Source organism: Tyto alba, unplaced genomic scaffold, assembly GCF_018691265.1.
Source record: "Tyto alba isolate M040663 unplaced genomic scaffold, T.alba_DEE_v4.0 Super-Scaffold_2, whole genome shotgun sequence".
In the NCBI taxonomy this organism is placed as follows: domain Eukaryota; kingdom Metazoa; phylum Chordata; class Aves; order Strigiformes; family Tytonidae; genus Tyto; species Tyto alba.
The window spans coordinates 4,489,385-4,515,510 of record NW_024881282.1 but is presented as its reverse complement, the minus strand read 5'-3'; the positions used below and the strand labels follow the sequence as shown (position 1 = coordinate 4,515,510).

Here is a 26,126-nt window from a genome sequence, read left to right as displayed (position 1 = left end):
ACTTAATCAGAATCATCAGGATTCAAATATGTTCTTTAAGAACAATAGGCCTAAAAGCTACACATGAATTTAAATGTTTTCAAGATGAGATAATTTGAATGAAAAATAAAAGTATGTTTAAAACAATAATGTTTGCAATACATCATATTAATTCTTATTTTTATGATCCCGGCACATAAATGTTATGGAAGCTAATGAGGATGACTGTAGGGAAGAGAATCTCATCTCTACTTAAGCTTGCTACATTTGGGTATTCTTCAAATTCCTGTGATGTTTTACAGTATGAATACACTCTGGACACCTTTTGATGCTTTTTTGCTTAAATTCGGAGTCTTTTTAATAATTAAGTGGCACCTTTTTCCTTTCTTTTGGGGAATCCAAAGTCATGAAGCAGAGGAATTTCATTCTGTTTACTGCCAAAATGCTGATACTCTAGGGCTTTTCAGCAATTCATAAAGTGCTACATAGCAAGTTAAAAATGCAGCGAGTCCTCTGAGCAATTAAAATGTCAGGAAGAATTAAACAAGCAGAGTTTAATTATCTAAATTAGTTTGCTTAAGATACCAGGGTTATAGCTACACTTGCAAAACGCACTATGAAATACAATATATTTATTGCTGGGTAGGAGACCTATTTTTCACCTGAAGTCCCTCTGCAGGTGCTTGTGACAGCAGCACGCGCTGTATTAGAGGTGAAGCTTTTGATTTGAAGACTTGCCTGTGAAAAGGTCCCTAATGGCATGGGACCCTGCTTAATCTCCATTTTCCTCAGGGTTTCCCTAGCATCTCCTGTCCTTAGCCGAGTCCTTGAATACTATGAAACCTGGCTGCTGGGTGGTATGTCCTTTTAAACAGCACTATCAAGCAATTTCCCCTCTCTTTATTGAATAGAAGTTCGGATCGCTGCGGTTGAAGCCCTCTGTATGTTGGCTCAGTCTTCGCCTTCTTTTGCGGAGAAATGCCTGGATTTTTTGGTTGACATGTTTAATGATGAAATTGAGGAGGTGAGATTGCAGTCAATACACACAATGAGAAAAATTTCCAACAATATCACGCTGCGGGAAGACCAGCTGGATACTGTATTAGCTGTCTTGGAGGTAAGAAAATCTTCAGGAGGGGAAAAAAATTGCATTCCTGCTTTCTTTGAGGTGCTTAATTATATAATGCTAATCAGCCCCTTCCTCTGAGATGAAACTGTCCACCTTTTTTGTTGATTTATTTTTTTTTTTTGCTCTTTTTTGAACACTCCCAAAGACTCCTAAGGTCTAGTAGCTTGTAATCTTCAGGGCAGCAGAATACTTTTGAAATAGCTGAATTTCACATAAAAACTCTTCCCTTGATCACTGTGCTGTTGCATCATGTGTCTTTCCTTCTGTCTTGTTTTGTGGTCCAGCACTCTGCACCATTCATGTTGAATACAACTTCATTTTCTTTCTCTTTCCTTTGTTCAGCTGCTTTGGCTACACCTTTGCTCACCGAGCAGAGCCAGGGTACAGGCCTGAGCTCTCTGCTGACTGTTGAGAGGGTTTGTTAGCATGCTCTGCCCTATAGATTTTGCCTTTCCCAACCAATGCTCAGTCAGGATCCAGGGGCCAGCATGAGTCAGCTGCAGTTCCTGGTTGATGGCTTTGATCTGGGAAGGGAAAGAGATTTCTCCTGTATGAACAGTGCTGTCCCAAACTGTTTTTCCTCAGACCTGGTTTATTTGCTGAGTTACAGCCCTTGAGGCGTGTGCTTTTTGATGCTGCTACACGTGGTAGTCAAGTTTCTGCTTCTTTTGGGTCATCTCCCAGCCTGGGGTGGTGCTGCAAATGTGCTATTTCTGTCAGTTCACCTGCTGTTTGCTTGACCCAGGTCAACAGTGGCTTCTTTCAGTTGTGTCCCAGGAAGAAGCAAGCTAACCATCCTATTTTATCAGTCTGTAACAAATACTGTGGAGTATGATCTGAATTTGCAAATGCAGGAGTTTTAGATGCCTCACATTTTTATGTAGTTGATTTACATTTGTTCAGGCTGGAGACCTGTGCATCTAGGTATGAAAACATCCTAGTTAGACTGGGGCTCAGTCTTCAGCTTCTGTGCTGACTTATCATGTATGATAAATCATACATGTATTATGGCTTATATTATCATAATGATTATCAGGTATCAGGATAGCTAAAGTGTGAGAATCATTAACATTTTAATGGGTTCATCTGGTTCTGAAAGGTGCTTGCTTGCTTTCTGTAAAAATCCATCTTCCTGTATCAAAATAAAGGTTACAGAAAAATAGCATTAACTTCGGTGCTTGAATTTGTTCCAAGAGTGTAAGTATGGAACAGTTGGGTGTGAATCTGAATAACTCCATCAGCTACCTTACTTTTCTGACCAGGCTTTGGATTCTGCTTTCCCTATTGTCTTTGATCTCAGTTTTTGTTGAGTTGTACTCCTCTTTGTCCCTTCGTAGTCTTCTGCCTTGTTTGTCACTGTACTGCCCTTCCAGTGGTCTGGCAACTCACCTGGAGTATTTTATGTCTGTGGTCATTTCATTCCAGTCCTCCGAGTACATCTTCTCTTTTGGTCGTAGTCTGCCTTCTACCACCAAAATGAGGAACGGCTGAGCAGCCCTGCTGTGCTTTCCTCCTTTGATCATTTGTGTGTGTTAGCTGTCATGTAAGAGCCTTTACGAGAGAACTGCTCTTTCTTCTTTTGTGTAAGACAGTGATGAATGAGCTGTTGATACTTAGCAAATTATAATTAAAAAAACATAAAAATTCACCATTGAAGCGCATCCAGTTCTTGCATCATGTCAAATTTTCACATTCTATCCAGCAGCGGCACACAAATGCTGATAGCAAGGAAGTATAATACATTGATATGGAATGGCAAGGTGTTTTTTGGCAGATGTAATGAATTAAGATGAAGTTCAGCCACAGCACTTCTAAAAATACTGCTTGGAGATTGCATAAGCTCCTCTGTACAGTGTCACCTTGGCCTAAAAAAAATAAAATGGGTGCAGTGTAACTTTAAAAGCCATATATCAGGGATCCCGTATGATCATAACAAAGTTCCTGACCGAACTTGTGTGTGTTTGTCCATCTATAAACCCATAGTTACGTCAAGTTCCCTTATCCTACAGATGGTCACTGTTAATCTAGTCTGACCAGCCATTGACAGGTCCTCAACACTTTTGCAGACCTCTTGGAGGCTGGTGACTGGGTTAAAAGTTTGTGGAATTGAGCTTCATGTGTTGAATGATAAAAAGCTTCTCTGAAGATGATAAAACCATCTTTGGTGATTGTTTTGCTGAGTTATCCAGCGCCCTCCTTTTCTGTTACTGCCTATGCTAAGGGTACAACATCACCCAAACCAAACAGTGATTCCTGCTTGGCTTGAGGTGGTCAGCAGTGAAGCAGTTCCCATTCATTCCGATAAATGAAGGACAATGAGACCAGCAGGAAACCCTGCAGCGGTCGCCTGGTCTGTCACTTCATCTGTGCTTTGCTAAGGAACAGGAACTGCTATCTTTAAAGTAAATGTGTATGCAGGCATATCTTCTCTTTCAGCACTCAAAGATGTCTGGGCTGGTTTTTGGTTTTGTTTTTTTTTAGGATTCTTCAAGGGACATTCGGGAAGCGCTTCATGAACTGTTGTGTTGCACCAATGTCTCAACTAAAGAAGGCATCCATCTTGCACTGGTGGAGCTGCTGAAAAACCTCACTAAGTATCCGACGGACAGAGAATCCATATGGAAGTGAGTGTGTTCAGTGTCCTTGTGCATCTACTTATTTTCCTGTTTTTTTTAGTAACTGAGGCGTTAGGCAAATATTGAGGTAACGAGTACTGCAGGTATACAGTCCTGTTCTGTAAATATTTGGAATACTGGCTATACTAAGCATTGTACATATTCATGACGGATGTAGAGACTCTGTGTTGTTCTTGCTTGTTGATACTCGTACTGAGAATCCAGAACTGATGACCACTCCTGGAAATAGCTCTCTATTACAAGCATTTAAAGCATTCCCAGAAAAGGTGAATTCCACCTTCCATTTAAAACCTCATCCCTTCTTGGCAACTAATGTTTTATGCTTACTTGACATTGCATTAGATAATAGTATTTGCCAGCAATTGATTATGTCAGTCATGGCAAGTGGATTGGCTATGTGGCGTTGGGCTGTTGATGGCGCTTTTTCTGCCTGAGCAAAAATAATTAAACGTTTGTGTGGGGTTTTTTTGGTTCTATAACAGAAGCAACAAAGGAAGTGATGCTCCAGCACACATGGTATGAGATGGAATTCTTGAGTATTATTGGAAACGCTTATTTTAGTTTGCTTTGTCTTCCAATGTACTCTTACATTGGCTTTGGAGTTTGGGGGTTTGGGGTTTTGTTATTTGGTTGGGGTTTTACCTCCTCACTCCTTTATTTCTGAAGAAAAAAATATACTCAGTGTTTAGTGTGAAAGCTTTTCTTGGGTTTCATAGCTCCAGGGGCTAAATATTTCTTGGACAGTTTAAATAAACAATTTTTATTACTACTTGCTGTTTCAAGCTGTCTTCTCAGTTTTCTTGGATCCTATCGAATATTAATGCAAATACTCAGCCATGAAGAGACAGTAGACTTGGACAGTAGGATTTTGATGCTGACCAGCACTCACAAATGCTGCTGCAACATAAAGTAATAATGCTTTAAAATGTTATATTGCAATGTATATGTTTACTAAGAAATATTTCAATCTGTATATTTTCAGATGCTTGAAGTTCTTGGGAAGCAGGCATCCCACTTTGGTGCTTCCATTAGTCCCAGAGCTGCTGAGCACACATCCATTCTTTGACACTCCAGAACCAGACATGGACGACCCAGCCTGTATCTTTTTCATGAAACCATTTATCTGACATAAATTCTTTATGCATAAAGAGAATTTGTCTTGGACAGTTTAAATAAACAATCATTTGACTGTAATAGATTTTATTCATATTTTCCTGATGCTCATATTTGTTAAACGATTTCAAACTCTAGCAGACAATCCTGTAGCTATTTCTGAATCCCTTTGCCACTTAGTTTTATTGATCAGCAAGTGATAGAATAACTGTTACCTGGAACCATCTTCATAAATACCAATGTGATATAATCAGCCTTTTTTTTTATGATGTGATGAATAGTCTGTTTATCAAGCAATTTGTCAAAGTTTAGGCTTTTCAGATGAGTCCTTTGATGTGAAAACATTTGTCTAGTTTGCACTAATTTTGCAGATGCTTTAGCTTTTAAATAAGAGTAGTTCTCCTTGTCTGTTTTCTTTTTAGGTAAAACTTCTCCTACCCTTACTGTTGTGCAGTGTGTAGAGCAGTACTGTCTCTTTGTGCAGCAGTGGCTGAATCCCCATAATGCTGTAAATTTGTCATCTTTTTGAAATAATTCAAAATCAGAAATCCTTATATTAATGTTAGCACTTCTAGTGCTTTAGAATACAAACTGTTATTGTTATACCATTACCCTTAACAATAGGAGATGCCTTGAGAATGTGAAATACCATTTTTCCATTGTTCATTCTCCCTGTTCCTTTCTGTGTGATTGCAGAACGTAATGTTATTTCTGATGCATGCTGAGAGATGTTAGACTGGAAAAACTCTCTTCCTCTGTGAAGCTATTGCTTATTTCTCTCACTAGTCACAGGCCACCATCTAGAACTCCTATACAGATTAAATAAATTCCTTGTGGGAATTGAAAAGGGCTAGAATCGGGTGGAGAGAAAGATTAATCCCTAATCAGATAGCTGAGTAATAATTTGAGTAAATTTGTCCTATGAGTTGAGAATTAAAGGAACACTGTGGGGAAGGAGCTGTTATTTAGCCGAGTGCACCTTCCTGCCCTGAACTAAATAATACTATTTAAAATAATGTTCTGGAGGTAACTTGCCACCAAATTTTATAGAGGTAAATTCTATGAAAGACAGGCCTGAGAGCCGGAAACTACAAGATAGACCTGACTGGTATGTGTCTAGTGTAAACTGTTAATTAAAAATATGGTTTTGTTTGATTCAAAGCACTTAGAAAATTTGAATCAGATTAGTTGAATAGCTTCAGCGGAAAATTTGGAAAGAATTTTAGGCAAAGAGGAGAAATTGGTTTAAGTGCAGACGAGAGCCCAAATGATAATAAGCTTTGCATTGGGATCCTTTTACGCTCTCCTGTAGAGATCTTATGCTTGAGGTCACCCTGTTGCAGGTGACTGCCCCACCTTTGGGCTGACTGATTGAAACCTTTTGCTGCCCTCTGTATTTCTCTGGCTCTCGGACTGTGAAAATGGTTTTCCTAGTTCAGAATTATATTTCTGTGTTTGATTCTTTAGTTTGTTTTAAGTCTAAGAGGGATGTTATTCACGGCATCACAGGAAATGCAACAATTTTGAAAGAGCTGGAGCTAAATGTTTAATTTTAGGTGGTGTTTGGGTACCAAACTGGTAAGCACATTGTAAGTTTTGAGGAAGAGTGAGATTCCATGTAAGGAGCATGCTGCATTTGTAATCCCTGGCTCCTCTCCTTTGTGTTGCCCCTGAGCCATCCCATGTTGGCAATAACATCCTTCCTCCAGTATGGCCCATCCTGTAATGTCTGTGCTTTGTACTTGGTTTTCATCTGTTCAGACAGCTCCCTCCTTTGGGTTTTGCTCAGCATTCTCCAACTGTAAAGAACTTCCTAAACAGTCTCCAGGAAAGAAAGGGTTGTTGAGGAGTTGTTTTAACTTGCTATCCCCAAGGAGCTCTTCTTGCTGTTGTTTATTTTTCTTTAACAATCCATTTCAATAGACATTGCTGTTCTGGTTCTGATTTTTAATGCTGCTAAAAGTTGCCCAACAATGCCTGCCCTGTTCTCTGATCATACATTTAGACATTACGCCTATCTTCGGGACAGTCTCTCTCATCTGGTCCCTCCATTAAGAGTAAGTTGAACTAGTTTGGTTTGCACATTGCCACTCTGTTATGAATGTTGCTGGTCTCCTCCATGTGTATCAGTATGTAACAATTCAATTCTTAAAGTTTTTTTCTCCCAAGCACCGAACGAAAGAATATTGAAATGTACATTAAGTAAGAAGAGGCAAATATTAAATTGTTGCAATATGGATTTTGTAATATTTTGGGGAGAATAATAACACTATTACTCTCAAGTGAGAAGAGCACATGATTTGCTGCTAGGGGAAAAATACTGGGAGGGCAGGATTCCTGGGAGCTTTCTGTAGCTCTGACTGTGTGGGGAAGGGGAGCTTAGCCTTTGTAGATCTTCCAACATTTGACTGTGTCCTACCTAAACGGTTCACTTTTGGGTGAGATGTGTTCCCAGCTTCTTTGAAGCATGTTTTTCCTGCGTGGAAGTACGGGTGGGACTGAAGTTGGTCATAACTCTTATGAAGTTGGTCATAACAGCTCATAAAATAAATTGTGGTTTGTGTGGTCCTGGACTTCCCTTGACTTCACAGTGTTACAGTTAATAGATGAGGAGGATGTTTCCCTCAAAGGGATGCTGAAGTTTAAGCTGAAGATCTCTAGCTGGAAGTGGATTATAAAATGGAGGGTATTAACGAACAAAAATAAAAACTGTAGACTTGAAATCCTTGATTTAAATTTTGAATTTGAGAAATAAATCAGGGCTCTCAATGGGTAGTTGTTAAGTAATGAGACAGCATTTTGCAGTGTTGTTACTTGTGTTAGACTTCATATGCATGAGTTTCTTCTTGCTTAGTTGCCAGGTAGAAAGCTGGTGTCCTCCCCTGTCTCTCCCACTATCACACCTCATGAAGATCCTTCTCAGCAGTTCTTGCATCAGAGCCTAGAGAGGGTTTACAACCTTCAGCACCTCGACCCACAGGGCATACAGGAGCTGCTGGAATTCACCATCCGGTAAGGCTGTAAGCAGACCTGTTTGTGGGAAGATGGGTTAGGATTCCCAGTTTCTCTGAAGTGGGTGCTTTGCTTCTGAGTATCGGTGTTGTACTTTGCTGTTGGGCACTTAGCCTGAGACTTCTGCTGGAGAGCATGGTGATAGAAAGGTATCCACAGCCTGTTTGAAACAGAACTGATGCCCCACTGAATAATCAGTGTGTGTTTTGAGGGGACATCTTTTCAGAGCATGGTAAGTGTCAGGTAAGAGTGCTCGCCTTGCGCTGTTTGCTTATGGTAAAATATACTTTCAGTTTTTATGGATGACAGCTTTGTGTGTCGTTCTTGGTTCTCTGTCCCTGTACGAGTCCCTCATTTTGACCATATTATTCTTAATGTGTGCGTGCAGGAGGTTTTATTTTGTTATGTTGTTTGGGTTTGGTTTTTTTTTTTTTTTTTTCCTTAATTTTTGTGAGAAGAGAGAGATTGTCCCCTTGGTTCTTATTTCCAGTTCCTGTGGCTTTTCATTCAGCAGGAGAGGACCTGCTTCTGGTGCTTTGATAGGTTCTTACCACCAGTTCCACTTCTAAAGGACTTTGGCATTCTTCATCAGTTTGAAAATCAGAGAGAGATTTTCCTGGAATAGACAATATTATCGCATGTTGCTGTCTGCCACTGTATAGATAAGGATGTACAGGATGGCTTCCGAGTGTGGGTTTTATGCTGCATCTTCCATTTCATCTTGACTGATTTACACAAATGAAACACTTTAAAAGTGTTTCAGTATGATTCCTCTGCTTGGGAAGAGGAAAAGAGCCTTATTTTGAGAGTTGGAAAAACAATCTAAAATGCTTTGTTTGGAATACGGAATTCCAAAAAGCTATATTTATTTCCCTCCCCCAAAATAGCTGCCTTTTCTATATGTGTAGCTGTTAAATAGCTTTCATGCCCACCTGCAGTGGCAAACAAACAATGTGCTCCTCACTGAAAACCCAGCTGTGAAAACTATATGGTTTGTCTTCAGCTGTTCTGAAGCTGCTCTCTGCAGCCTAAAGCATAGACTCAAAGCATTTAATGCACTAAACATGTGAAACAGGTAATCTCTTGGCAGAGCATCCTGAATCTTATAGGCGCGATGAAGGTCTGGAAACCTCATAGGCCGTGAATGTTTTCAATTTTGAGTGTAGGAGTTGTTGGAAATGACTGCATGTGTAACTTTTATGCAGTAAAGGACAGTAATGCTTTGGAGTTGATAGGAATTACTGGCTTGGCTTTTTTCCTGCTGGGATCACCACCTAGGAACCGTACTGAACCAGCTGCTGTTTTCCACTCTTAGAGAAGGGAGGATTTAAGACAAAAACAACAAAAAAAAAAGTGTTAAAGGTTATTTTGCAGAGGGCAAGAGTTTCCTGCACCAACTATTTGCTTGTTGAGAGGAAAGGGATAGAAGAGGCTCACAGCAGTGGATTCTGTGGTAGGACATAACTCCCTCCTTTATCCTTGTTGTCATTGGGAGAAGTAACGTAGCCCTTGCGGAGCTGGTGTCTGCTTGGGACTTACATTCCTAACCACACTCACGACTTGATGTTCTTCCCCCAGGCTCTGCAGCTGAAACTGCAAGACAGGCTTTTTAGCAAATCGGTCTTTGTGGTTTAGTTTCTCCATCTATACAACAGGAATTTTTTTTGTCTTGCAGGGATGTTGAAATCTGTTTAAGGTTTGTAAGGAAATAGAATTAGTGGAACTGGGAACTGTAGAAGACTAGGAAATGGAGTATCTGCCTAGCTGTTAGCTGAGAGATGACATCCTGTTCCCTGTTAGTGTGTTGTGATGCACTAAGTATGACATGGGAATTAAGCACCCAGGAGTCTCCTCTCTGGGAAAAGAAGAAATGGAGTCAGCACGTAAGGCCCAGGCTGGCTCTACTGTTGTTGCATTGAAGGGGGAAGGCACAGCCCTTCTGCTTGGGTGAGATTTTCTTTGGCTGCAAATTATACAGATAATCTCATGGATTTTTTTCTTTTAATGTGTCAGCGCTCAGCAACCTTCTTGTTTGGCAGAGCTAAAGTTTCAGAACTGCATCATAAATGCAAAGATAAATCTAAAATAAATGAAAGGGTTATCTGAAGAAAATATGTTCTTTTTAATAATACACTAGGAAGCATAGAAGTAGAATGACAATTTTAGTACACTTTGGATCAAAGCAAAATGCAGAGAAGAACAGAAACATGTTGAATCCACATCTTCCAACCTAGTTTCAGTTCTGTAACAAAAAAATAGTTTTGTTTTCTTAATACACACTTTTGATTTTAAAATATGTCTAAGAAGCCTTTTTGGGTTCCATTAATTCTCTTTTTTATTTTTTCTATCAAGTTAAAAGCTACTTCTATTGCTGTATGATTTAAAAGAAATACTTATAAGAGGCAACACACGACAGCTAGCTGGGCAAATATCCGTACATCAGGTTTCAGCTTGGTTTAAAAAGGCAGCTATATTTCACATACGCTTGGTTGCATGAGCCTGACATGTTCCAAACAACCTTTCCTAGCCAATGTGAATAGTTAGATTTCCCAGCAGTGTAACTCGAATGGGTCGTTAGCTGCTGTAGAAGTCTGGAGTGTTTTAAGTTAAATCTGGAACTGCTATGCTGTATGGTTCCCACAGGGCTGCAGAGTAATCTGGGTTGACAGACTTACTGCTTCCACTGCTGTGCTCGTGTCAGCCTCCAGGAAGAAAGGAGATGCCAAGTCCCAAGGTGCAAACTGTTTTGTACTGCAAGTTTTGCTACTGTTTCTGGTCCTTAGGATAAGAAAAAGCAAGGTGCTGGAATAGTTGGCTTCATCATTGCTGTTGCTGTGTTCTGAGTACATTTAGATTAACCTGCTTGCTGTCTCAACATTGTTTTATTTCCCTTTTTTTCACATGCTTCAGTGATCTTCAGAGGCTTGGAGAACTGCAGTCAGAACTGGCAGGAATGGCAGATTTCACTGCAACTTACCTTCAGTGTCAGCTGCTCCTCATCAAGGTTTGACTTCATCTGTGGTTTTTGGGCTGTTCTTCAAAAATGCCCCCAGTCCCTCACAGTGGTGCACTTTCACGTTGTGATGTTCATGCTGAAAATCATGTGTGGTGAAAGCACAGGTTCCATGGATTTCTGATATTCCTGCTTCCCTTCTGTGGCGAGTAATTTATGCAGTAACTTTGCCAGTGAGTAAGCCAGTGCAGATCTCTGCTGTACCGAGGGCTTGTGTTGGTTCATGTGCAGTTTACCAGTGCAGAGTTTATTTTCAGACAGAAATCACAATGGAGGCAACTACTCTGTAGCCTTTTATGTTATGAGAGTAACTTTTCTCTGCTGGGGGCTGGAGTGATTTGTGCTAAACTGCTGCTATAAGTGGAGTTTTTATAGACAGTGTATTGTAGACAGCTTTTTTGACACTAATGGCAAAGGAGTTCTTTAGATTTGATTGAGCAAAATATCGGTCATGCTTTCTTTCACAGTGCTGAAATGATCTACTTGTTTGGTATTAGCAGATGAAGTGGTTACTTTGACACGGTGGCAGCAACCCTTTTCAAAGTCAGCTTCTTGTTGTAAACAGGAACTAATTTTTCGCTTCACTTCTCCAGACATAAGCTGGCAGTAGTATTTAAGTTGGTCTCGTGACATTCTTGAGGTGTTTGAATGTAACTTACACGCACTTAAAGCAAGAACTAAAGCAAGCAACAAAGCAGTTTCCAGAAGAGACTCGGTAAAAGCTTTATTATGTAAAACCAAGAAGGGATTTCAGTTTCTTTGTTAGATGTGTAGCTGCCAGTTGGCATATGTCATGGCAGCCCTCAAATCCTTGGAATACATTTATCACCCAAAGAAGGTATTTGAGATGAGCGGTGTTACAGTTCAGTACGATCCTAGCTAAATCCAGAACTTTTGCCAAAGCGAAATGTGCTATCCAGGCAGAGGACCAGCATTTGGAGGTGGCTTTGTTGCCCTTCCCCAGGGTTTGACTGGAGTGAACCAGATGGTTTGTGTATCTGGCAAGGAGGAATGCTCTGTTAGGAAGAAGGGGGTAAAAGCTGCATCAGCTATTCTTGGCTTGATGCAGAGGAGTCAGTGATGTGGCTGAAATGAAAAGTAACTCATAATATCATACAATTAGGAATTCTAATATGGCAGAGAGAACCCAAATGCCTGAGCAGCCCTTTTCTGTAGATTTCTTTCCAATTGCTTCTTTCCCCAACAGAAAGAAGCTGTTGGGGGAAAAAAAATATCTTAATTTCCCAGCCTCTTAAGGCTCAGAAGGTTCCAGGCCTTTAATGGCTCTACACACCCTGTGATTTTAGGAGTAGTTAACTGAGATTCTGGGGCCAGCCTAGGTGAAGGATATGTTCTGTGTGTTCTTGAGCTTTGGCTACACCCAGCTTTGTGTGTTCCTGTATCTAATTACAGGCAGCTTCAAAAGAGGAGATAGTGATAGAAATCATCCAATCAAGCTTTCTTAATTTTTAAAAACAAATTAAGAAGCAAATAGGGTATGGCTGAGTGGTTTTGGTTTGTGTTTTTTCTTTTTTTTTTAATAAGAATATCAGTATCTGATTTACTGTGTTTCTGGGGACAGTTGCTATTGTTTCTACTTCTTGCCTGAAATGTGAGATTGCCCTTATCTTGGTCTCAGGGAGGTGATAAAGCAGTGGGCTATTGATTTCTAATAAATGATTTCATTCTGCATAAAGTTCTCCTTAAAAGGTACTGAAGAGTTTGGCTCAGCCAGTCTACAATTCATATCTCTGTTAATATTATTCTCAACTTCTGTTTTATATTTTATAGCTATATAGGTATCTCTGTGTATTTATAGAACAATACATATTTTGGAGGTCTTGCTTCCCCCTTTTGTATTTAAAAGCACAGAAGAAAACTTTGACCTGCTTTTTCAACCAACCTGTCAGTGTACAGCTGAGAGACAGGGCATCTTCCCTGCTCCCAAGCCCCTCTATCAAGGTGTTAGGTGTTTAGACTGAACTGGGTATTTATTATCATTTCATGGTTTTTTTCTGCAGGCCTTGCAGGAGAAGCTGTGGAATGTGGCAGCTCCTCTATACCTGAAACAGAACGCGTTAGCATCTGCTGCAGCAAAACAGGTGAGGTAGAAGCAGCTTGGGCTGAGTGGAGGCAAGTCCTTGGACACAAGCCCTTCCTTGGCCATGCAACAATAATATGCTTCTGACCTTCCACTGCTGTGCTATGTCCAAGTCAATTTTAGTTCTCCAAAGTGAAGTAATTTTTCTCATCTTCAAAAGATGAGTGGTGAATGGGGGAGGTTCATGACAACTGTAAAAAGACAAACATCGCACCCATCTTCCAGAAGAGCAAGAAGGAAGATCTGGAAAACTGGGCTGCTTGACCTCACCTCATTCCTTGGGAAGGTTATGGACCAACTCCTCTTAAAAGCCATTTCTAAACAAGTGAAGGTCAACAAGGTGAATTGGAACAGCCAAAATGCATTTCCCAAGGGCAAATTATGCCTGACCAACATCATTGCTTTCTGTGAGGGTGCTGTTAACATGGAGAGAGCAGTGGATGTTCTGTCTCTTGACTTTAGCAAATCCTTTGATGCAGTCTCCCATTGTTTCCTTTTCACCAAACTGGCAGGATTCTGGCTGCATAAGTGGGTGATAAAGCTCCTCCAAATTGAGGAGCCAGTGGATAGGCTGGAGGGCATGGCTGCTATTCAGGCTGGTCTGGGCAGGCCGAGTAATTGGGATGACAAAAACCTCATGATGGTCTGCATGGAGATTCTGGTGAAAAACACATTGAACATGAGGCAGTAAAGGCGGCCAACTGCGGCTTAGCAAGAGCATAGCCAGCAGGTCTGGGGAAGGGATCCTTCCCCTTTTATTCAGCTCTGAGGAGATCATGTCTGGAGAGCTGTGTTGTGTTTTGTCCTCCCCAATAGAAGGAAGATGCTGACAAACTGCAGCAAGTTCAGCAGAGGACCACCGAGGTAGTTGGGGGCTGGAGCATATTCCCTGCAAGGAGAAGCTGAGGGAACTGGGCTTGTTCAGCCTGGAGGAGAGAAGGCTTCAGGATGGATTTACTGCTGTCTGCTACTGCCTTAGCGTAGGATATAGATGGGACAGAGCCAGATCGCTCTGGACAAGAGGCAGTGGACACAAATAGGAATATGAGAAATTCTGATTAGGTATGAAGAGGGAAAATTTGCCATAAGGGTGGGTAAATACTGTAACAGGTTGCCCGGAGAGGTGGGGGCATCTCTGTCCTTGGAAGTGTTCACAGTTTGATGTGGCCCTGAGTAACTGGATCTAATTAGACCTGCTCTGAGCACGGGACCAGGATAGATGACCTCTGGAGGTCCCACCCAACCTGAGTTATTCCAATTCCTTGATGTATAAATGATCTGATCCTGGAAAAACTGAAGCTAAGCCCTAAGAAAAGGTAAAGGAGAAGGCAAGCGATTAAGTAATCCAGAAACAAATCTAGGGCAAGAGCAAGTTCATGGATCTGCTGGGAAACTATGCTGACATTTTGAGTCTTCAGTTAATTAAGATGTAATAAGAGGCAGGTACTACTGTGCATCAAAACCTTTTATGCTGTTGACAGCTGTCCCCAGGGATGAGTAGAAACAAAAGCCTATCAGCTTTTAAAATCTTCTCTAATTGAACTGTCTGTCTTGGGTGCCCTTCTCAGTAGCATGTGAACCCCCTGGGAAACTTTATCTGTTGTGATTGTGACTGTAGATCACTTCCCGTCAATGCAAGGTGAGGGAGTATTTCCTGTTAAATAACTTGCAAGTTCCTGGCTTCTATACAGTCATAGTGAACTCAGCTGCGTTAATCTGAGCACTTCTCTTGTCTACTTGAGCCCATCTATTCGACAGATTAAGTACAATGAGTAAAACTGTACAGTGTGCTGTCTAAGCTTTTAACTGTGTATCGAAAATAACCCAGAGTGATATTATCTTATGATAATTTCCATCTCCAGCTGCAGTGCATGAAACATTGTTGAACATAAAGTTGTTTTCAAGAGAACTTGTCAAATCTAGCTCCAAAAATGGAAACCTGAGCAGGACCACTGAGGTTGCTCTGTTGTGCTGTTCACATTTTGTATTCCAGAGTAGCCAGTTGGGAGTCCAGGAGCACTCTACCCCTAGAAATTTAAAATGCAATGTCAAAAGATAGACTGCTGATGGAGGGAGGGCTTGATTTTGGGCCACCTTTCATGAATTGTTTCTTTAATATAGCCAAGATTAACCTTTTAGTGTTAGGTGCCACTTCATGCTGTGAAGAATCTCACCAGAAGAGTGAGACTCAGGGATTGATGTGTTCCTTGGTATGAGGAGAAATACCAGAATCTTGTGATCATGCCTGTGCAAGAGTTTAACAGAGTCTGATGTTTTTTTTACCCCTGTGGTGTCTGTCTGACAGATCTTGGAAGAAACTTATAAAATGGAGTTCATGTACAGCGGAGTGGAAGGTAGACAAGTGGTCATTATTCACCACATGCGACTGCAAGCGAAGGCTTTGCAGCTTATAGTGACTGCACGTACCACTAGAGGGTAAGGTACCTCCAGTAAAAGGACCTTCTTGGGGTTAACTGTAAGCTTAGTTTCTTCAAGGTTTGTTTAAAAAACCCAGCAAGGATAAATTAGATACGTAAAACATCACAGCATGCCAATAACCATTTGCTAAACTACTTCAGCATGAAGAGCCTTCTTTTGCCTTTGGTGTAGCTGTAGAGTGGCACAACACTAAAGTAGATGACAAAGTTATTAGGAAGGCACGTTTAGGGGGTTGAGTTCTCTCAGATGTGAACATATAAATAGGTTAAAAATGTTGTAAAGTGTGTCTCAGAGTTGATGTTTGGGACCTACTTAAATAAGGGAAAGTCATGTATCAAAAAATGCACCAATCATGTTTGTTTCACTGAGTATTAGTTGCTGAGTTTTTAGAGTCAGAAAAGAATTGTCTTTTTGACTGATCTGCCACTAATGGTTGTGTGACTCAGACACAAAATGCTCATGTGTGTGCACGGCTTAGGTAACATGAGAGGCTCTGTGTGGGTCACGTTGGCTGCTGAGGTCAGTGAGGTTACACGTGGGTTTGGATGGTTGTGGAATTAGAACTGCATTTGGTGGAATTAGAACAAGGTGGTTAGTATGCTAATTCTCTTTTTTGACTTTGTTGCCATCAATTTACTGTATTGCCATAGAGGTCCATAATACCTTTGCCTTTTAACCTCCTGTTTTATAAGTAGAAAGTCACTATTTTCTGACAGTGGCTTTGGGAACTTAATTACTGCCTTATGCAAATGATTTTTTTTGTGGGAGGGGGATATGGATGTGGGGAGGGAGATGACAATTTTTTTTTTTTTTCCTCTTGTGGGGAACACCCTTATGGCCTCAAAATTGAAAGATCTTGTAGTTTTTAGGAGCCTGCACTGGATTCCAAAACACCTAAATGCTTATAGCCATAGAGCCAGTTTCCTTTATTTAAAACTAAACCAAGGAATGCTGTCTTCATTACAGAGTGGAACCCCTTTTTGGGATGTGTGAAAAATTCCTACAAGAAGTGGACTCCTTTCAGAGGTGAGAAACTCCATTGCTTCCTCACTTTTTTAAAAAAGTCCCCCCCCCCCCATTGTCATCCAGGAATGTTCCATCTGATTTTCATCTCTTTGCTTCTCCCTCCCCCTGTTGCTGTCCTCTGTCGGGGACTGCTATCATGAGATAATGACAAAGCAAGAAGTAAACTCCCTTCTAAATGTGGGATCAATGGAGGGACTTTCCTGGGAGTATGACAAAAAAGGGAATTTCCCTTTTCTTTACCACAGATTTCTAAATTGTAAATGAAAGAGTGAACTGTCTACTTGGTCAAGGTGGGAGTCATCTCGCCTAGGTGTTGACATTTGCTTTGTAAGACCACTGCTTATGAAGCACTCATCCAGCTCTCCTCTTACTGGAGAGGTGCTTCTTTCATCTTATCCTAATCTAAATGTCTAAAGTAAGTGAGATTAAGGATGCCCAGTTTTGTTTTGCATTGACTCAGAAAAGAATTGGATAGCTATCCCAGAGGCATAGGTATCCAGAGTCAGCTGAGTCAAATTCTGTCTCTAGTTCTGATTAAATTCACATTTATTTGTGGTCCATATGCTTGACAGTTGTGGCTGGTTAAGTGATGAGAAAAGGGAACCAAATCTACCCACTCCCTAACATTTAGCTCGTTTGGTAGCTAGTGAGTAGAACTGTTCATTTGCTTTCCATTTTTTCTTCGCACCAAGTCTCAGGATCAGCAAAACTCATCACTGTTTCTCAGGAATGTAACTCCTACAGGCAGTGATGAATTCTAGAAAAGGGAATCTGGGTGATGGTAGATCCTGTCAGGTAGCTTAAGTTCACCTATAAATGCTCAGACATGTAAAATCCCTGTGTCTAGGTTATGCAGCTTCAGCGTGCCAGATTTTAGCTGCATCCCATGACAGAGTAGTTGAAATTTGTTGTTTATGTAGTGGCAGTCAGAGGAACCCAAGGATGCGTGTTCCTTTGTAGCCCTCTTAGCATGTACAGTGTGATTTTTCTCCACCCTTGCCGAGCTGGTGGTAGAGGCTTCTGTTAATGGATTATGAGCTCCTGTAAAGCACCATCAGGATCCTGAAAAAAATCTAACTTCTAAGACTTTTAAGACCTGAGGCTGTTTGAGGCATGTCTGATATTCCTGTCCAGGCTTTATAGATTCTACTGGAGGTGAAGATACAGCACAACACCAGACTTGACAAGCGGGGAGGAGAGCCATGGTTAAAGTGGCTGTTCACCTACAGAAATGGTGCATTTATTTTGTCACCAAATTACATGAATATTTACTAGGCTTACACAACTGTCTGGGTAAACACTGCAGGAAAGTTGCTGATAATAACAGATAAGCCACCAATGACTCAGTCTAACAAACCACCTTCTGCATGCAGGGCTGCAGAGTAGTAGCCCAATTTTACTTCTATATGAAGAATAAGAAATAACAAATGCTCCTTCTTCTTGCAAGAGGCTGTCATCTCAAACTATAGAATGGATTCTGTTCTTGACCTCTAGAACTAGCTTTTTTTTCCCCCTACTGATTGTAGTTTACTGTTAAAATTTTACTCCTCAAGTGTAATAAGTAATACTCTTATAAATATTGGTAAAAAAACCCACAACCCAACGTTCTGGAAACTTTGCTGCAGCAGAAGGTCAGACAACTCACTGTAGGGTGTGTGGGAATGTTGGATCCTGTAATGAGTCAGCAATTCAGTTAGCCAGATGAAAGTGCACAGCATAAAGAATTAGGCATGTGCATGTCTTCCCTGAGAAGTACCAATTTCAGAAGTTTGCAAGGCAACTCTAGCAGGAATGGCTCTTTCATCTGGCTGTGTTTCTTTGTTGAGAAATCCAGACTGAATGCAGAGTACTGGAATTGCCTGTAATCGCATTTAATTAGCACTCTTACTATCTATATAGCGTTACAGCTGCACATGCAGTCTGAGCAGACAAATCCCTCCGATATCTGCTTCTCATTAATGTGGTGCTGATGGGCACCTCAACATATCTAGCTCCTTTTTTGTGAGTGTAGATTCCTTTGCCCGCTAGGCTCTGTGTTGATGAAGGACCCAAGAAGGGAGTCCTGCATAGCGCTTGGTGTTGTCAGTCTGTGCACAAGGTATGGTCCCAACATAACTAGCCAAAATAATCTTTATCTTATGTATGAAATGTGCATCGGAAGAGGAATCTACATATCTAATTCTGTCACTGTAACTAAATATAAGGATTAAGTAACTTGGTTGAGAATAACAGTGCTGTTGAAAATATAAAAAAAAATATTTAATTTTTAATTTGTTCTTAACACAGATGTTTCATCTCTGAGCTTCCACATATGCAAGGCAGTTTTGTAGATAAATTGCTGGACTTAATGCCCAGACTTGTAACATCCAAGCCATTGGAAGTGGTCAAGATTCTTCAGACAACACTGCGACAAAGTACCTTCCTCCACCTTCCTCTTCCAGAGCAGGTCAGTTAACACAGAGAAGTAAAATGCAATATCCTTGCAGACTGTCTCAGCGTTTGACTAGTTCATAATATACTATGAAGCTTTTAGGATTCAGGTTTTCGGTCAGTCCTAGGTGTTATTTTTTCAAAGGCTTTCTTCTTCTTACCTGGCATCCTCAGGACAACTGCCAAAAATACAGAAGACATAATAATTCCTGGCAGTATCTAAAAGAATTCAAAGTTCATGCACAATTTCTCCATTAAGAACAGCAATGATTGTGTTTTTTTTTCTTTCCTCCTCCTCCCCCCACCTTGTTTTTGCCAATGGCTTTGCCTCGAACAGCTCCATAGAGCTACTGCAAATATCATTGAGCCTACTGGTGAATCTGATAATCCTCTGAGGTTTACATCGGGGTTGGTAGTGGCACTGGATGTTGATGCAACCCTGGAACATGTGCAGGATCCCCAAGGAACCGTTAAAGTTCAGGTAAGCAGTCGCTTGACATAAGTAGAAACAAGATTGTGTCTTAAGGAGAGTTTGCTTAAGGATGACAATACTTCTAAATTGCAAATGTACGCTTTATTAGTAACAAGGCTGGATTTCTGTGTTTTAGCCAAACGTCCAGAAACTGGCTGGTATATGGTGTGCTGAGTTGGCTTGTGTACAGTTCCTGAGAGTTTGCTTTGAGCACGTTGATGCCATTCTGTGCTCCACACAGTGCTTTCACATGCACTGGGTGCGTTACGGACGTGAACACAAATAAATGCTGGTGAAATTCCAGCTTGTGTAGTGGGGGAAGGAGGAGTAAAAGAAGCTGTTCTGAGCGGTACAGAAAAACGCAGGCTCTCAGCTCTCTGTATTTACAACTTAACTTTCTTCCTTCTGCTGAATTGTTAATTTCAAATGCAGCCGAGGTGATAGGTGTGATACAATGCCAAGTAAAATATGCAAATTCACTGCATAACAAAGAAATTAAAACCTCTGTTTACAGTGCAGAGAAAGAAGTTGATGTCAGTGTACATTTTTTCCACCTCTGCTGTGGGTCTGAATGGCCAGTGTGTGGCTGTTAAGTCCAGGGCAACTGGACTCCTGGCTCCAAGATAAAGCACACCTTCCTGCCTTCCAAATTCAAACAGAAAACACCAAAGTAACACACACTGTGCAAATCCCCAGCTGCCATTCAGTTGTTTTGCTTTTTTTTTTTTTTTTTTTTTTTTCCTTCCACTATAGGTATTGTATCCAGATGGACAAGCACAAATAATCCATCCTAAACCAGCTGACTTTAGAAATCCTGGTCCTGGAAGACACAGGCTGATAACTCAGGTTTACCTCTCACACACAGCCTGGACAGGTAACGTTAATGATACAAGTTCATGTGATTGTGTGGCTGCACTTTTCTGAGAGGAGTGTGTCTTGCTTGATCCCCATCTCCTGCACATAAGATGCACATGCCGACAGTCTTGGGGGCTTTGAGGATCCCGGGGTCTAGATCTGTTGTTGATGCTACCATTGCTCACGTTTCTGTTCTCGCAGCTCTTGAGCAGTTACATCTCCCTGGTTGAGGGAGCTACTGCTCTGGAGGTGAGCTGAGGGGCGGCTGTCCTGGGAGGGCAGGTGCTCGCTACGCGCTGGGGGCTGGCACTGGGAGCCTTCACATGGGAACACTTACGCAAGGGGAGGTCAGCCGTTTCTGTGCAGAGCGAGGTCAGTGATGGGAGGCAGGCCTGCATCCTTATTTAAAAGCAAGGAGTCACGGTAAGCTGACTCCTTGTAATAAATTGGTTTAGATCTGACAAGTATTTGTGCAGAGCACAGAACCTTTGGAACTGTGCGTACTCAACAGTACAGTTTCACTGCTGATTAAACTTTCACCTTTTTAATGCCCCCGAAACCCCCACCCCTTAGCTCTGGTGAAATGTGTGACTCCAGCATTCACGTTCAGTCTCAGTTGGTGTTCACACTCCCCTGTGAACGCGCTTCAGTAACTGGCTTGTGGACTTGAAACAACAAAAGCAGAGAGGATTTGTTCGCAGCTCCCTTTGTCCTGCTTTCTTTTAATCCCTTCACATTTATTCAAATGTAGGCTTTTTTCTGAGCAGTTATTAATAGGATTTGGTGATCTTTTTTTTAACCAGCAGTTTTGTTTAGTGCCATGTTCTTTCACATACTCCTTCTTACACGGCATTTACACAGTGTACTCGTTCATCCTGCTATCTTTGTTTTGGTTTGGAGAAGAAAAATAGGTATTGTTTTATGACTGGAGGTATCCAGACTTGAAGGTTTGTCCTGTACCAGAAAGAGCTGAATCAAGTCCTTATTTCTGCTTCTCCAGTGTTCATTGGAAGGGCATTTTAAGTATGGCATTTAGGGACTCTGTTCTGGTGTCTCCCCTAGCCATTATTTTAACTATTAACTTTGACATTGGCACTTAAGCATATGAAATGTGGGGAGGACACCAAGCTGGGAGGGGTTCAGGGAACAGGGTCAGAATTCAAAATGGAGAAATTGCCTTAATTCAAGACACTGAAACTTACTGAAAACCAGTAGAAAGCGTGTGTTTAGGAAGGAGATTGCCCAGATAGAAAGCACAGATTCACTGACAGATGTGTCACAGAAGCGAGAGGTGGCTGCAAGCTACAGATAAAAGAGGCAAAAAGGTGAGTCCAGGGAGGCGTTAGCAGAACTGTGCTATAACTGCAGGAAAAGGTTATTTCTTGTGTTCTGTCTGGTGCTGATGACATCTCAGCTGGAGCACCACTGCAGTTCTGGGCATTGCATCTGGAAATTACATGTTTCAGTAGGTTTAATTTAGGTTTCAGTGACGTGGTCCTGTTGCAGGTTAATGCGGTGTACAGTTAAGCCCCCCACACCACCCAGTGCTCGCTCATTCCCCCCTGGTGGGATGGGGAAGAGAATTGGAAGAGTAAAAGTGAGAAAAGTCATAGGTGTTGCACTGTTCAGCAATAGCTAGAACATCCTGGTGTTATCAATCAACACCATTTTGGTCACATATCTAAAACGTAGCACCATGTGAGCTACTAGGAAAGAAGATGCACTATATCGCAGCCAAAACCAGTACAAGTCCATATGGAAAACCTAGAGGAATCGTGTTTTTCAGTCTAGAGATGAAAATTTTGGTGGCGATATAGTCCAGCATGCTGCTCAGAGTCATGCTGTGTAGGCTGAAAACCTATTTTTTGTTAAGACCACTGGGAGGAGAACAAAGTAAAATCGCCTTACGGACAATATTAGGAATATCTATCTAGCTGCTGAGAAGGTAGGAGAGAGGCAAAGGCTGTCCTGCAGTGTAATAACCTCCAACAGAAGAGAATCTTCAAGTAATCTGTGCTGTGAGTCTTCTCAGGTATCATCTGGATTTATGTGATCCTGCCATAAAAATATAGGTAGCAAGACCTGCTAGTTCTGTGGTCTTTTATGATTTTATTATTATTTAGTTGGAATAATTTTGAGCAGATACTTTTGAAAGTTGCTCTTTTTAAGTTTGTCATGAGATTCTTTTTTTAAGCTATGGCAGAGGGTGGGTTCTAAAATGGTGTTTAGGTCTGCTGTGCTGAATGCAATGGTGAAGTTGTATTCTCAAGCAGCAGCCTGGATTCTGGTCAGCCCAGAATGGCTCTGTTCTTAACCCAGCGTACGTGGGAGAAAATTCCACTCAATATTGGTTGCTCACTGTGTGATGATATTCATGTTTTGGTTGTTCTGCTTTTTTGTTCTTTGTTTTTTTCTTTTTTTTTTTATTTTTCTCTGCAGAGCCATGTCAGATCGAAGTGCGGTTGATGCTGGCTTACAATTCCAACAGGAGCAAGGCATCTGCCAAAAGTCCTAAATCTGCCTGGAGTGAGAGCTTGGAGGCTCTCCCGCAATCTGAAAATGTTATAGAGGGGACCATACCCTTCAGCAAGCCTGTCAAAGTTTATATCATGCCCAAACCTGCCAGACGGTGAAGTCTGTCACTAAAAGAAGTATATTTATGGGCTTATTGGGTTACATAAAAACAATATGCAGCCTTCCAAAGTAGTGAACCAAACCAAAACAGTTTTATCCTTGGGTAAAAAAAGTCAACCACAGAAATAAAGCTGCTGAAGAACGATTGGTCTCCTCCATTAAGAAGCAGATCGATACAGGAGTTATTCAGCTAGTTAAGAGTAGTTTCAAGAAAATGCAGGTGTTTGTGCATTGAATCAACAAAATCAAGACAGTTCTCAGTCAGCATTCAGTAGTCATTTCATTGGGCCGTATCTTCAGTTTTTACTTATCAAAAGTTTCTCTTCAAGGCCTCTACGTTTTCAGCTATATATTTACTAAGGTATTTACTGTGTAAATGCTTAGGCACATAAATCAATGTTATTTTTACAATACTCTGAAATGAACCTAAGGAGTTTGGGGGTTTTGTGTTGGGCTTTTTTTTTGTTTTGTTTTTTTTTGGGGGGTTTTTTATGTCTAAAACTTGTATTTGTGCATTAGTGCCTAAATTCTTAGTTAAAAAAATATATATATTCTAAAGTGCTGTTGTTCTTGTGTAGGAACTGCACCTCAAAGTGAAATTGCCAGTTGCCATGGGCTAAATCCTGAGCGATTTTTACATCCTCTGCAGCTGTACTGAAGCTCCTGCAGTTCTGGGGAGGGCACAGGTTGTTCATGTTGTGTGTGGGGGAGAAGAACCTGTTGGTGCAAGCAGCAGAACTTCAGTTAGCAGGAGATGGAGTTTGAGTTACAGCAACAAAACAGTGTGTTCCTTCTTTTCTTTGTTTAAATAAATTGAAGTCAAACATATTAATCTCTGAATTGTAACCCAGTTCTCCTGTTGCATTTTTATGTCTTTAGGAACAATGTGATTAAATATCAGGGGTTGGAAAATTACTAAACCCCATCCCACGACATTTTACAGAATCTGTTTCTGTGTGGTGATCTTGGCCTGAACCAATCTTACCAAGATGGGAAAATCTGTTTAGTTTTTCAATTCAGCAGCAGTTGTGGCGGTCAGAGTCCTTCTGATCATCTGAAGTAGCCAAACATGCTCTCAAGCAGCTTGTCAGTGTTTCCTTAAGCGGATGAGCTGGGAGTACGGAGGGACAGGAACTCCCTAAAAACATGATCCTTCTGGCATTCCTGTTGGAAAATGTGACTGTGCAAGGCTTCAGCAGACTGAGGAACCTCCTATGATTTGTAGCAATCCTTTGGTAGGATTTTCTAGGAGCACTTAATGTGTGAAACTTCATAGTGTGGCAGCCAAATGTTACCTGTGTTCATAAATCATTTGTAAAAAAAAAACGTGTACAGAGATTAGTGTAAATAATTACACAAACCCCCTTACGTGCTTTCCTACAATAAAACTGGAAAACTCATGCTAATCTGTTTCCTCTTTATTGTACGAGTGAACATGCATGCCTGTGTGCTCCTAGGGTAATAAGATATTACTGCAAGTTTTTTGTGATTTTAATTTTTTAGCACTGACATGTGGTCCAAAGACTCCATAAAACTGTTCGGGTGCTTTAGGTGTTCTTGAATTAAATACCTTTCCTTAGTGCTACTGCTCTTACAAACTGTTGTTTCACCTTTAGGGCGCTGCTTTGAAAACGTGCACGCGGAACAGCCGAGTTGTGACCATCTGACTTCTCTTTGGCATCCTCAGTCCAGTTCCCAGCGGACGGGGGTTGACGTACGTCTCTTCTTACGAAGCTGAGTCCAGGCAGATACTTAATGAGTTGAGCTAGCTCATTACAGACTTTTTTTTTTTTTTTTTTTCTTTCTCTCTCAGTTTTACACTTCACCAGTATTTCTGCAGTTTGTCATCCCAGTAAAGACTTCTAATTTAAGCGGTGTCCATATGCTCCAGGCCATGACGGATGCTTTGGTAGGCAGCGCAGGGGCCGGGGGGGACGCCGGTTCAGCTGGAGTGCCGCCCTCCTCTGCCAGCGCTGCGCAGGATTGATGGGCAGCACAGCGAAGCTTTCGTGCTCCTCCGGGTCCTGGCGTTAACCAGCTGGCTGGCAGAAACTCTGCCTTTCCTCAAGGTAGTTTGGCTGCTCTGTGGTTTTCCGTGTTTGAGTTATGATTTATCATTTGTTCCCAGGCCACAGATGACCAAACAGCTACTCCATCCTGGACGTGCTTTTTTTCTTTTTCATTTTCAGTGTCAAAATCTTGACATACTTCTTTTTTCTGAATACTGGAACAAATTTTGACTATTTCGCTCCCCTCATGCTGTGCTGGAGCTCCTTTCCTATTATATACTAAGCAAAGATCTCACTTTCTGTATTGCCACCAACTGAGAACCAAACACTGAAGGGCTGTAGAAAAGCTCTTCATCTGTAATTTCAAGAGACCTAAAACCACTTGAAAATTTAAGACTGCTATGAATGCTTCCAGTCTCCTAATGAGAGTATTCCACAGTTGGCTTCTCTTCTTGATATTGTCTTACAGGTTTTTTTCCTCTGATTCCTATTTTGAATCATGGAAGAAATCCTAGGTTTTCGTTTTCTTATTAGGTTTCATCTATTCAAGCAGATGACTAATTAACCATCACTGTAGCTGAACTGGAAAAAAAAAAAGTTTTCTGTGACACTGATGATCTTAAAATTCAATGTAAAGTGCTGTATCCTTAATAATGTACTCCTTCCAAGATTCAAATTTACCTTTGATTTTCTTGTTGTGTGCATAAGCAGACTAGCAAATGGAATCACAGAAAGGTTAAGGTTGGAAGGGACCTTAAAGCCCCCCCAGTCCCACCCCCTGCCCCGGGCAGGGACCCCTTCCCCCAGCCCAGGGGGCTCCCAGCCCCGTCCAACCTGGCCTTGAACCCTTCCAGGGAGGGGGCAGCCACAGCTGCTCTGGGCACCCTGGGCCAGCGCCTCACCCCCCGCACAGGGAACAATTTCTGCCTTAGATCTCACCTAAATCTGCCCTCTGTCAGGTTAAAACTGTTGCGCCTTGTCCTGTCACTACAGGTCCTGGTAAAACATCCCTCATAAGTATGTTCTGTTGTAGCAGGTCTCTGCACAGTACACTACCGCTCTCTTGCTGCTATTTTCTACCATTTCCCTTATAACTGATTATGTGTTAGCTTTCATTTTTTGGTTGTGGTTTGTTTTTTGTTGTTGTTGTTAGGGTTTTTTTTTGTTGCTGTTGTTTTGTTTTGTTTTTTAAAAACTGCTTACCTTGATCTCCAGTTTATTTTAGCTTACTTTCTCCTTAAAATGCATTTTCACAGCACATTCCAACATATGGGAAAT

General features: G+C 41.3%; 1 protein-coding gene across 1 annotated transcript in view; it reads left to right on the top strand.

Moving 5' to 3' along the window:
• The window catches only part of INTS4 (integrator complex subunit 4), a 36,981-nt gene extending 12,736 nt beyond the window's left edge, over window positions 1-24,245 (top strand). Inside the window, exons 11-23 of the mRNA XM_032991042.2 lie at window positions 891-1,096; window positions 3,590-3,732; window positions 4,727-4,842; window positions 6,781-6,914; window positions 7,712-7,869; window positions 10,780-10,873; window positions 12,904-12,984; window positions 15,289-15,419; window positions 16,389-16,448; window positions 18,735-18,894; window positions 19,216-19,359; window positions 20,104-20,224; window positions 22,645-24,245. Coding sequence (XP_032846933.1) covers window positions 891-1,096; window positions 3,590-3,732; window positions 4,727-4,842; window positions 6,781-6,914; window positions 7,712-7,869; window positions 10,780-10,873; window positions 12,904-12,984; window positions 15,289-15,419; window positions 16,389-16,448; window positions 18,735-18,894; window positions 19,216-19,359; window positions 20,104-20,224; window positions 22,645-22,838 — 1,742 coding nt within the window. The 3' untranslated portion in view covers window positions 22,839-24,245. The remainder of the gene's footprint in view (window positions 1-890; window positions 1,097-3,589; window positions 3,733-4,726; window positions 4,843-6,780; window positions 6,915-7,711; window positions 7,870-10,779; window positions 10,874-12,903; window positions 12,985-15,288; window positions 15,420-16,388; window positions 16,449-18,734; window positions 18,895-19,215; window positions 19,360-20,103; window positions 20,225-22,644) is intronic.
• Window positions 24,246-26,126: the final 1,881 nt, after the last annotated feature.